Below are 13,255 nucleotides of genomic sequence, written 5' to 3'. Positions count from 1 at the left end.
TTGATCCCAGGGTCGACTCGATCCCAGGACCTGGGATCATGACCTGAGCTGAAGGCGGAGGCTTTAACCTACTGAGCCACCCAGGCACCCTGATAATTGAAAGTTTCTACTAAGTTCTTTTACTTATATTACTAGTCACAGACAAAATTATTGTATACATATATCATTGGGTTCACCTTTGACCTGTGAACTATAAGCTTCAATAGTCGATTTACTCCAATAATTCACTTATATATACTGATATTAAAAAGGATTGCAAACCATTATTGCCTTTATTAAACATTGTACAGGTCTTAGCTACTTCTGTAGTAAAAGAAAGAAACAGTATCTGTAAAAAATAGAAAAAAAAACAAGCCCCATTTGTTACAAATGATGTAATTTTTATGCAGAAAACACTAAAGAATCAACAGATAAATATTTAGATTAAGAAATGTGCTTAAGGAAAAAAAAGAAATGTGCTTGAGTTACTGGGATTAAAATTCATATGCATTATTAAAATAACCCTATTTGTTGTAATAGACACATCTCAGTGACTTAACAATTTTTTATCCAAAAAAAAATCCCAAAATCAAAAACCAGTGTTTGCATCTTTTTAAATTGACATTCCTCATGCCAGTGCACCTTAGATAGTAAGCTCCATGAGAATAAGAGCCACATCTTAGTCATTTACTGCTGGTATTCTGAGCAGAATGATCTTTCTAAAATGTAAAGCCATGGTGTAGTGCCTCTCCAACTTCAAGTCCTTCTAAATATTCCTCATTACTTCTAGAATGAAAGCCACGCCCCCTCACATGGTATGCAGCTTTGCATGAGCCAGTCCACTTCAGCTTTATCTGCCTCATATCTGCTCCTCAACACTGCTTCTCCCAAGGGGCTGTGGTAACTCTTTCATCCATGCCTCTCCACTTACACTTTTTTCTCTTGGAAATGTCTTTCTCATCTTCTTTGGTAATCAGTCATCTTTTAATTTTTCTTTAACAGCTCAAATACCATCACAATGTCTTCCTCTGTCCTTCCCCCTCTATGCTCTCTCTGCTCTGTCCTCCTCACCCCTGGGATCAAGTCCGAGCTTTGTCCTTCTTTCCTGCCTCCATAACACTCTTCGTATCTCTACTGGGACGCTCACTTGTTACTTCTTTCTCTCCACACCAGCCCGTGAACCGGCAAGAGCAGGGACCCTGTGACTCCTCTGTGTTTAGATTCCCAATGCCTGCACAGGTTCGAAGCCCAGGAGATATTCAATAAAAGTTTACAGAAGAGGGGAGATCAGAGTGGAGGCAATTCAAGTGAGAACAATGACACATTTATCTCAAAGAGTGGCTGTTGGGGTGAAGAAAAGGTAGTGGTTTTAAAATAGGTATGGCTGGTGCAGGAGGACTTCTGAGTGCCTGGCTTGGGAAATATGAGCATCTCGATGGGAAAACCAAAAAGAATAGCGTTATTGGGGGGGGTGGTTGCGGGGGATCAGAATGCTACTTAAACTTCAGTAGTTTTCATTGGTAATTATGGCCACACTGAAGAATTGAAAAATAGAGATTTTTTAATGCCCAATAAAAGATATGTTTTAAAATTAAAATTAAATTTGTATGTACAGCACACACACACACATACATAATCAGATACAGAACAAAAGTGTTGTGGAATGAGTTTTCAGCATCTAGCCATGTCCTCTCCTCTTTCTCTCCTTGATTAAATGGCTTGGAGGCCAAGATAGTAATTTCTGCTTTATATTGTCCTATGGGGATCACAGAGCCTTGTCAGCACCAATAATCCCAAACTCTGAACTTCTGAAAACCAAGAAGAGTCTACGATTGTAGGAGAGAAAGGTATCTTTCCATCTACATCTAAGTTCCTCTGCCAGAGTCATTTAGTACATTTCTAAACGGATGAGGCTTTAGAGCAGTTCCGAAAGGTTGTGCAGGCTGTGTGCGCTGAGTGTCCCCGCCACTCCTGTGGTCCTCTGAGGCAGCCGTGGGGAGACCCTGCATTGCTGCTACAGATGACAGCGCTCCAGCCCACGGCCAGACTGGAGAAACAGCCCAGGAGATACGCTTGGTTTGTGTGCTTGAGAAAATGCTCTGACTCTTCGCACAGCATTACGTCATGTCTGTCTGTCTAGTCTAGATGAGGCTGCTTATCTGCTCTGTGTACCGTTTTGTGTACTGTACATGCTCCCTGGTCTCTCCCCTTAAATATTCCTTTCCAGCATTCTGGAGTCAGTGCAAGAGGCTGGCTCAGGTCTCAACCAGCGTGTCTTTCTCTCCCCTGACCCCCTGGTCCTGGCACTCCAGATGAACTATGTCACAGTGACACCGCTTGTGCTCGACTTTTCTCTTATGCCTTAGGAGCTCTTAGAGTCTGCTGCTTCCCTCACCAGCTTATTAGGCACGTAAACCTCCTGATCAGTGTCAGTTAAAAGGTTTCCTTGGCTTTTACGTTAAATGTTTAGTAGAAGAAAAAAAATGAGAATCGAAGACTATGAGCTCCTTGCCTCAACTATATCCCAAGTAAAGTGCTGGAGCAGCAGTGGAGCCGTGTGTCCGATCCCGAAGCCCTGCTCGTCCCGCTCCCTCACATGACATCATTCCCCTGGGAAGGTGGATGATTTGTAGTTACTAGAAAAGGAGGGAAAAACATCCATACTTTTAAAAACAGAGTTTTACAAGTGACTTAAGAGGCATGCCTTGTGAGGTGACGAATGACTCTTGGGATGGCAGCTGTATGTAATTATCTGTGTACCTCACTCTTTGGCCTTAAATATTTTCTGCCTTAGGTCACACATTAACAACATTCTTAAGTAAAGATTTATAGTGTTGTGGTGATTAATGTATTGTATCAACTGAACTGGAACACAGGGTTCCCAGACATTTGGTCAAACATTATTCGCTGTGTTTCTAAAGGATGTTTCTAGATGGACTGAGTGAAGCAGGTTGTCCTCCCTAATGAAGGTGGGCCTCACCCAATCAGTTGAAGACCTGGATAGGACATAACTGCTAAGAGGAAACTTATCTGAGTGCTGAGTTGAGAAAAACCATTTCCTGCCTTTGGACTCAAATTAAAAAATCATCTGTTTCCAGGTTTCCAGGCTGTCAGCTTTTAGACTATCCTTGGTCTCCGCTTGCCAACCACAGATCTTGGGACCTCCATAATTTTGTGAATCAATTCCTTATTTTTTTTCCAATTCCTTATTTTTTATAGACACACACACACACAAACTATATGTACCAGTATGTGTGTGTGTGTACACCTCTGTACACAAAAACAATAGGCTTGTAGCCTATTGGTTCACTGGTTCTGTTTCTCCAGAGAACTCTGACTAGTGCAACTCTTTTCTGCCTTCCTTTTCTTCGAAACTGCCCCCAAGCCTCTCATTATCTCTCTCCCTTCATGACACCCACTCTCATTATGTCTCCCTCCTTACAGCTGCTTTAGAACGCTGCTCACAGAATCCCTGCTGGGAACTTGTTTTTCCAGGAACTCTGCCAGTCACATCCTATTACCCTCCCCCACTTGTACGCGCTCGCTGTCCCTCCCATGCACGTGTGTACGCGCTGGCCTTCCCACAGTACAGCAGCCGTCCAGTGGATCTTCCTGTGATGATGAAAATATTTCAGATTTCTGCTGAACAATGTAATAGCTGCCGTATGTGACAATGCAGTTCTCCAGACAAACAGAACCAGCTGGAGAGATGGACAGACAGACAGATTGACACTAGGAAGCTGGCTTCTGTGATCACGGGGTCTGAGAAACCCTGAGATCCGCAGCCGGCATGCCTCCAGGAGAGCTGGCAAGAGCCAGTGGGACAGGGACAGTCCTCAGTCTCAGTCCAAAGGCAGGAGAAGCCCAACGCCCCAACTCCAACGCAGTGCAGCAGACAGAAAGAATCCTTTCTTACTTGGCCTTGTGTTCTGTCTGGCTTTCAAAAGGAATGGATGAGTGCCAATCACATGAGCGAGGGCACTCTGCTTTACTGAGTTTCCCACTTCAAATGGTAATCGCATCCACAAATGCCCTCACAGACACCCCCAAAAATAATGCCTAGCTACGTACCGGGGCACTCCCTGGCTCAGTCATGCTGACACATAAAAGTAACCATCACACTACATGTGGCTACTGATTACTTAAAATATGGTCAGAGCAACCAAAGAACCAAATTTTTAATTTAATTTCATCAGATGATTTAAATTTAAAAAGCAATACATGGCGCATGATTACTGTATTGGACAACATGGCAGTAGATGGTCTCAGTCCCAGACTAGAGCTTTAACTGATGCTCTGGGACCATTCAGACTACTTCTCTGTGTATAGCTTCCACCTGGGCTTGAAAGAAGTCCAACTACCTCGAGACCGCCATGTTGCGAGGAAGTGTAAGCTAGCCCACACGGAAAGAGTGCATTGAGAGAGACACACACAAAGACAGACAGAGACCTGTCTGTTCTAGGCATCCCATTTGAAGCATCGGAAATGTGAGAAAAGGAACCATATTGGACCTGGAGCCTAGTCAGGCTTTCAAATGACTTCAGCCAGAGCTGCCACCTGATTCTAAGTGTATGAAAGCCTCAAGCAAGAAGCTCCAGCTAAACCCACAGAACCATGAGAGAGAGTAAATTGTTCTCACAAGCTACTAAGTTTGCTGGTGATTTACAAAGCAATAGATAACCAGAATAAAAACATACTAAGAGAATCAAGGTTCCCTCTTTCTCTGGCTTCCTTAGTTCCCAATCTTCTTTCCCTTTCTGTTTCCCACCTCCTTGCTTTTTGGTGGGGTAAAGTTGTGTGCATAGAACTGAATTTGGGAAAGTCACAATGATCTGGACTTAAACTATCTTGGATTTCTGATCTGATGTTTAAAAGGCCTTTCTAAATAAAGTTATGCTGTTTTCTGTCATGCTTTCAAATAGGACAGTTTGGCTTAAGAGAGAGAGAGAGAGCGAGAGAAAGGACTCAAACAAAATCACAAATGAGAGGGGAGAAATAACCAACACCACAGAAAGACAAACAATTGTAAGAGAATTTTAATGATAAACTATGCCACCAAACTGGGCAACCTGGAAGAAATGGATAAATTCCTAGAAACATATAAATTACCAAAACTGATACAGGAAGAAATAGGAAACTTGAACAGACCAAAGCAAATAGACTGAATCAGTAATCAAAAAACTCCCAACAAACAGAAGTACAGGACAAGATTGGCTTCACAGAGTAATTTTACTGAACATTTAAAGAAGAGTTAATGCCTGTCTTATCAAACTATTCCAAAAGAAATAGAAAAGGAAGGAAAACTTCTAAATTCACTCTATGAGGCCAGCATTACCCTCATACCAAAACAGGATAAAGAGTCCACTAAAAAAGAGAACTACAGGTCAATATCCCTGATGAAAATAGAAGCAAAAATCTCGATAAAATAGTAACATGCCAAATTCAACAATACATTAGGAAATTCACTCACCATGATCAAGAGGGATTTATCCCTGAGTTGCCAGGGTGGTTCAATATTCACAAACCAGTCAACGTCATACATCACATCAGTAAGAGAAGATAAGAACCATATGATCACTTTAATAGATGCAGAAAAAAGCATTTGACAAAGTTCAACATCCAGTCATGATAAAAACCCTCAACAAAATAGGTTTAGAGGGAACATACCTCCATATAATAAAGGCCATATATGAAAACCCACAGCTAGTATCATCCTAAATGGGGAAAAATGGAGAACTTTTTAAGGTCAGGAATAAAACAAGGAGGTCCCGTCTTACCACTCTGATTCAATGTAGTACTGGAAGTCCTAGCCACAAGCAATCAGACAAGGAAAAGAAATAAAAGGCAACCATATAGGCCAACTTGGACCGATGTTTGCCTTTCTTTCCTTACTAAAGGCCATAACTAGTTAATACAGTCTAACACTCTGGTCCTTTTTGGTGTTTATCTCTGAAAAGCTGAACCCCAGAAGGCATATATCTGTGCTTCAAGATCAGTATTTTAACATTTTCTTTGCTGCAAGAAGAAAATGGATGGGAGGGGACAGGGATGTGTTGGGTATACAGCCATGTGATAACTACGGGGTAAATAATACCTCTTACATATAACAAGACTAGTCATGTAGTAAGAGCCTATGTGTGCTACACATACAATTTTAAAATTGTGCTATTTGACACAATTATATAGCCCTGAACTGTATCCTTCCATCTGATAGTACTTTCTATTCCAGGAATCTCAATATTTACAAAAATTCAAAAGAAATTTATTATTAAATGTCCTGAAAACAAATGTTTAGAACAAGTTTACTATGTTAACAGTTGTTCTCAGTATAAATGACACTGAACAGACTTTGGATCTGAAATGTCATCCGGACTCACCACAACAATGATTTTTCTCTTCCATTCCAGTTCTAAGAACAAAAGGAATTGGCTATGGATAATTCATATCATTTCAATCAACGACACTCACGTAACGGACTTCCACCTGAGAAGAAAAACAACTTCCTTGTATCTGAAGATCATGGACAGAAAATCTTAAGTGTACTGCAGAATTTTAGAGAACAAAATGTCTTTTATGATTTCGAAATAATCATGAAAGATGAAATAATCCCATGTCATCGCTGTGTCTTAGCAGCGTGCAGTGACTTTTTCAGGTACTTCGCCTTTTGTGTGTGCCTCAGATTTTGTGTTATTAAGTTATGTTTCATAACTACTGAATTTCTCCCCTACAGGAGCACGGAATGGTAATTTTTAATTCTTAAAATAAAAACTAATTTGAACCTAGATTAACTAGTGAATTTTTAATATGAAAATTTAAGACTACCTTTTTTTTTAAAGATTTTTTATTATTTATTTGAAAGAGAGAGAGAGAGAGAGAGAGAGGGACGGAGGGAACACAGCAGAGGGAGTGGGAGAGGAAGAAGCAGGCCTCCCACCGAGCAGGGAGTCCAACTCTGGCCTCGATCCCAGGTCCCCAGGACCAAGACCCAAGCTGAAGGCAGATGCCCAATGACTGAGCCACCCAGGTGCCCTAAGACTACCTTTTTTAATAGTTCAGGTCTTCCCAGGTCAGCATTTCCTGAGGTTGTATGGACCACTGGTCCCTTGGAAAAAAAATTGTTTTGATCTAGAGCCAGTTTTGTTTGGGGGAGTTCTTGCACTGTGTTGTTTAGAAAAAAAGGAGAGGACAAATGGATTAAAAAATGGAAGTATAATTCAAAGGAAATGAATTTGAGAGGAGAACTGAGTTTAGTCATGTATCCGTGCGCTAAACAAGGGAGAAGGACTCACACAGAGGATTTCAAGATTTCTTCTCTCTTTAACAAAGAGAGTCCTATATGGGAAACGTACCTCCAGAAGCATTTCTGGAGAACTCCCAACTTGTTCTGATTCCAGGCAACCTTTTGAATAGAACTTGGTTCCCCCATAGATCATCCTACAGGGAATGTCCTAGTCATGACACTGTTCGAACCCCCTGTGGTGACAGCGGGTTTCTGATTCTGCAAGGGTAAGTGCCAGACGCAGGACCTCAGTACCGTGGCAACCATATCAAGGTCATACCGGCCTGTGAGTCCTCTTGGTCAGATGCATGAACCTCTCCTGGTGACATCCTGGCCTCAGCCCTCCCAGTCTCACTGCAATAAATTTAATCCTAATTACAGTATTTGCATTATGTTCCATTATAGAAACAATTTTTATTCAAAATAAGCAGGACTTAAATCTCTAGTAAATAAAATTTATAAAAACAGAGTAAGATTTAAAATACAAATACACTAGGTGCAAGGTAACTTATACTGATTTTAATCCTTAATTAAAACTGCTCCTTTGCCACCAGCATCTGATTAGACCTCACCCCTGTTGCTCTGGAGGGAATCAGCAGAAGTGTTACTGATAGTCACTGCTCGCTGAACTCCCGTGCCTGGGGGTTTTCCTGCTTGAGTGGGGAGCAGTGGCTCAGTGCTGCGTCCCACATCACCGGGGACATGGAGGCGACACCTTCTCCCCACCCAGACACTAGTTCTTTCTCTGTTCTTTTCATGTCTTCTCTCTGGTAACCTAAGCTGTTCTTTGAACTCCACTGGGCCCCTCACTGTCACTGTGCTCTGCCTCGGTGGTACTACCAGTTTCTCCCCAGTTCTGTTCCATTCCAGGTTTTCTTCCTAGTAGCTCCATTCTGCTCCCCCATCTTCTGCCACCTCCTCCCGACAGGAAGCTGGGTGCTCTAACGGTTAAGTACCTGGCCTCTTAATACACAGGCCCTAAATCTAAATCCTGGTTCTGTCACTTATCAGACATGACCTTAAACAAGTGACTTAATTTCTTCAAGTCTCGGGTTCCTTATTTGTAAAAATTAAGATAATAAATAAGAACCTAACTTACCAAGTCATTATGAGTGTTAAATGAAATAATGTATATGTACTGTTTAGGAACCTGTCCACTACTTTCAACTAACACTAGATGCTATGATTACTGTTATTTCCAAACCTAGCAAAAAATGGACGTAATCTGGTGCAAACACCCAGGTTGATTTCCCTATCATGTTAATGAAATAAGAAGTTCCTGTGAGCATTTGGATTGCAGGCCTCTAGTCTTCATGTAGAGTTTATTTATTAAATGTATCTGCACATAATTTTGCACAATATTTTGTTCATCCTACTCCTAACTATTATGGATCTGCTTTAAATTTTTTAAAACTCCTATTAAAACAATTAGGGGCGCCTGGGTGGCTCAGTGGGTTAAAGCCTCTGCCTTCGGCTCAGGTCATGATCCCAGGGTCCTGGGATCGAGCCTCGCATCGGGCTCTCTGCTCAGTGGGGAGCCTGCTTCCTCCTCTCTCTCTGGCTGCCTCTCTGCCTGCTTGTGATCTCTGCCTGTCAAATAAATAAATAAAAATCTTAAAAAAAAAAAAGAACAGAACAATTAAAATCTTCTCCCTGCTTTGACATAACACAAATGTCCATGTTATAATGTCCTAGATCCTTTATTATATATAGTATTTTACTAAAGGAATACCCAGTTCATATTAAAATGGAAACAAAGACTGAAATTCTATAATTTACACTCTTGAGTGATGAGGCCACTAATTCATAGTATTTGTGTTATCAAGTTCACTGAAGTACTGGGAGGAAGAATGTAAAACAATAGGGCAGTGTGCAATGCATGAGAAGTGCACTTTATGATGATTTTGGAAAATAAAAGTTATAAATGAGATGTAAAGTCACAGAAGACTGAAGAGGAGTCACATATATTATACAACCACTTTATGGTAATATGGCAAATTTGAAATGGATGGTAACCGGATACTTAAGGATGAACAGGAGGAAGTCCAGAAATACGACCTTACTTGTGTCTTCTCAAAGAAAATGTGGAAGCTGGTGATAAACTAAAAATGTACAGCATCTGACAGAAAACATTTTCCTAAAGTGATGATAGTACCTAATACTTTGCATTGATTAACTCACTGGTGCCTCTAAACACTGAGTAGAACAGACACTACAAGTATCGCCATTTTCAGATGAGGAACTGGAAGCACAATGAAGCCCCCCCCACCAAGGTCACACAGCTTGTAAGTGACAATGGCCAGACACCCACCCAGGAAGCCAGATTCTAGAGGTCTGGCTCTTAATATTATCCTAAACTGATGATCCATGTATTCATAATCCAATATAATTGTCATCACAGTTTCATATTGCTCAGCTGACATTACTGAGATATGTATATGATGTAGAACATGTACGTAATTTGTGTAACTATACCCACTTGTGGATTAAGAACCCAGTAGCCTAGTGGGCAAGTGTCATCCTTCCTTGTCCTGAGGGGTGTTCCCGTACTTGGAGGGCTCCTCGTACTTCTCAGTCGGATACTAGTGCTTCCTGAATAGCTTTGCTTACCCTCTAGAACAGACTCTTAAGAACTAAACTGGTTCCCCACAGAGTACTTGAGCACTTCGGGGCACTGCTCACACAGGTACCCTGGACAATAATGGTATAGACGCAAACCAGTATTAAACCAGAACCCACACCAGTCAGTCCAGTCCTAGCAAAGGTACAGCTACAGGTGGTCCTTAGTTCTTTCTTTAGCTCTTTCTCTTTAATCTCAGTCTCCGCTGGCTGTCCACTGACAACCGCCATAGCAGGTCTGTGTAAAAATGAATCATGCTGGATATGAAGTCAATAGAAGGATGGGTGGCAAGATTGGTCTACGAAAACCAAGAGTAAAATACGTCTTCGTTTCCTGCCCAAACACTTACAAATAAGTTACATTTTCACTTAAATTGAGCCCCTAAAGTTCCCACTTCCTTAGACTCTATCCTCTTGGCCAGGTGGAGATGAATTACAGCTCAGAAGAACTCAGAACTTAAATCTGGGGACCACCTCCATCTCTCAGTGGCTGTCTCTTTGAAAACTTACTTTTAGCCTTTTGGGTTGGTGTTTAGCTCCATGAAATCACATTCCCTTTTGTTCCTAAACTGCTGCATGGAATGTGTCTCCTTCAGCGTGTATTTAAATATATCTCGTGTGGTGGGTTTCCCACATAGACTCCTTGGAGACATGTGATACCTCACAGCATTCCACTTTCCCCATGTTTTTTCACTGCTGCCAAGCTGAAAATTACTGTGCAAGATACTTTTAAACCCTAACCTCAGAAGCATTGTATATGTTAAGTACTCCTAGTTATCACCTGCAGAGTTGATACTAATTAACTCATTAAAAAAAGGAAACATTAGAGAGATTTTACCCTAATTTTATGAATAATATTTAAGAGCAGCTAATTAGTTTACCAAATGTGACTCTTCTTACAGTCTTCTTTGGATGAGTTGCAACAGCTCGGCTATCACGTATGTATTTTGTAGTATGGGAGTTATGTTTAGGTCTTAAAGATAAACAATGCGGTATACAACTCTTCTAGATAATTCATAAAGATAAACTTGACATGTCTGAAATATATTTTAAATCAACCTAAGGGTCAAGGAAGCGTCTGGAAGGTAAGTTGACAGCTAGCACGGAATGACCTCTTCCCACGTGTTCTTCTCTGTTCTTCACTGTTGCAGGGCTATGTTTGAAGTAAACATGAGAGAGAGAGACGGTGGGAGTGTCACCATCACAAATCTGTCCTCCAAAGCTGTGAAGGCATTCCTTGACTACGCCTATACTGGGAAAACACAGATAACAGATGAGAATGTGGAAATGTTCTTCCAGTTGTCCTCATTTCTTCAAGTCTCCTTCCTGGCCAAAGCTTGCAGTGACTTTTTAATAAAAAGCATTAACCTTGTCAACTGTCTACAGTTACTATCTATATCAGACAGCTATGGCTCCCCTCGCTTGTTCGATCACGCCCTCTACTTTGTACAGAACCACTTTTCCTTGCTATTTAAATCCAGTGATTTCTTAGAGATGAATTTTGGAGTCCTGCAAAAATGTCTGGAATCAGATGACTTAAATGTCCCCGAGGAAGAAACCGTCCTGAAGGTTGTCCTTAGTTGGACCAAACATAACCTAGAATCAAGGCAAAAGCATCTGCCTTATTTGATTAAAAAAGTCCGATTACATCAGTTATCTGAGGAGACGCTTCGAGACTGTCTGCTCAACGAGGAGTGTTTACTCAAAAGCACGAACTGTTTTGACATGGTCATGGATGCCATGAAGTGTGTGCAAGGTTCTGGCGGACTCTTCCCTGACGCTCGGCCATCCACCACCGAGAAATACATCTTTGTGCACAAAACCGAGGAAAACGGAGGCAACCAATACACATTTTGCTACAACATCAACAGTGACTCGTGGAAAGTACTGCCACAGTCACACCTGATCGATCTGCCAGGGTCTAGTCTGTCTAGTTACGGAGAGAAGATATTCCTCACCGGGGGCTGCAAGGGGCCGTGCTGCAGAACCGTGCGGCTTCACATCGCAGAGTCCTACCACGACGCGACCGACCAAACCTGGTGCTACTGTCCGGTTAAAAACGATTTCTTCCTGGTATCAACTATGAAGACCCCGAGAACCATGCATACGTCAGTTCTGGCTCTCGACAGGTTATTTGTCATAGGTGGAAAGACCAGAGGGTCTCAGGACATTAAAAGTCTCTTAGACGTTGAGTCTTACAACCCTCTTTCCAGAGAATGGATGTCTGTTAGCCCCTTACCCAGGGGCATATTTTACCCCGAAGCCAGCGCATGCCAGAATGTCATCTATGTCCTTGGGTCGGAGGTAGAGATTACAGATGCCTTTAACCCGTCCCTCGACTGCTTTTTTAAATACAACGCGACCACTGACCAGTGGTCTGAACTAGTAGCAGAGTTCGGGCAGTTTTTTCATGCAACGCTGATCAAAGCTGTCCCAGTAAACTGCACACTGTACATATGTGACCTTTCCACCTACAAGGTGTATAGTTTTTGTCCAGATACTTGCGTCTGGAAGGGGGAAGGCTCTTTTGAGTGTGCGGGCTTCAACGCAGGCGCGGTTGGGATTGAAGATAAAATTTACATCTTGGGTGGCGATTACGCCCCGGATGAAATCACAGATGAAGTCCAAGTCTACCACAGCAGCAGGTCGGAGTGGGAGGAAGTCGCTCCGATGCCAAGAGCCTTAACGGAATTTTACTGTCAGGTGATTCAGTTCAATAAATACAGAGACCCATGGTTTTCTAACCATTTCTGAAAGGAGCATGTGCTTAGACATTCTAAAACTATTCCAGTTGTAGAAACCTACCGTAAATCTGCTAACCGTAATAGTTGGTAACAAGGCCTTTACCTCTTAGTAAAATAAAATGTACCGTCTGTTAGAGAATCACTATGAATGGAAGCATATATGACTTAGCAGTTGCCAGAAACTTCAAAGACAAAATACATTCACCAAACATTATACTGAATATCACTGAATCTTGGAGAATCCAGAACACTTAGTATTCTCATCTGTAAATAAAACTCGTAGGCGTTGCTGTCTTGATTTTTAGAGTACTTTATCCATAAAAGACTAGTAAGAACAAATCAGTGTTCACAGATTTGTACTATCTAGGTAGGGAAAATCTCTTAAGGTAGTGAAAATGGATTATTTGCACATTATATTAGATGAAGTGAAATTTTAATTAGAAAGAGGTAAGAAGCCTGCTCCGTTACTACAGGAGTAAGAGTTGCTGAATTCCTACCCTTTCTGATCCTGGCTTAGCTTCTTTTCAGTCCTTCCTTTTTTCCTTTTCCTTTTTCTGTTTTTTTGGGGGGGTTAGGTAAACTTTTCTAAAATGCTGTGTATTTCCCTAGGCTTCTAAGCTGTACACTCAACATG

General features: G+C 41.6%; 1 protein-coding gene across 5 annotated transcripts in view; it reads left to right on the top strand.

Annotated features, from left to right (window-relative positions):
• KBTBD3 (kelch repeat and BTB domain containing 3) overlaps nt 1-12,919 on the top strand; it is a 30,751-nt gene extending 17,832 nt beyond the window's left edge. For 4 of the 5 annotated variants that reach the window (XM_032838376.1, XM_032838377.1, XM_032838375.1 and 1 more), the window contains 2 exons: nt 6,387-6,631; nt 11,029-12,919. In XM_032838376.1, coding sequence (XP_032694267.1) covers nt 6,411-6,631; nt 11,029-12,631 — 1,824 coding nt within the window. In that variant the 5' untranslated portion in view covers nt 6,387-6,410 and the 3' untranslated portion in view covers nt 12,632-12,919. The remainder of the gene's footprint in view (nt 1-6,386; nt 6,632-11,028) is intronic. The other variant, XM_032838378.1, reaches the window with a different exon arrangement.
• Nucleotides 12,920-13,255: the final 336 nt, after the last annotated feature.

Source organism: Lontra canadensis, unplaced genomic scaffold, assembly GCF_010015895.1.
Source record: "Lontra canadensis isolate GAN:19392208 unplaced genomic scaffold, GSC_riverotter_1.0 scaffold104, whole genome shotgun sequence".
NCBI lineage: Eukaryota > Metazoa > Chordata > Mammalia > Carnivora > Mustelidae > Lontra > Lontra canadensis.
This window is presented reverse-complemented; position numbering and strand designations above follow the sequence as displayed.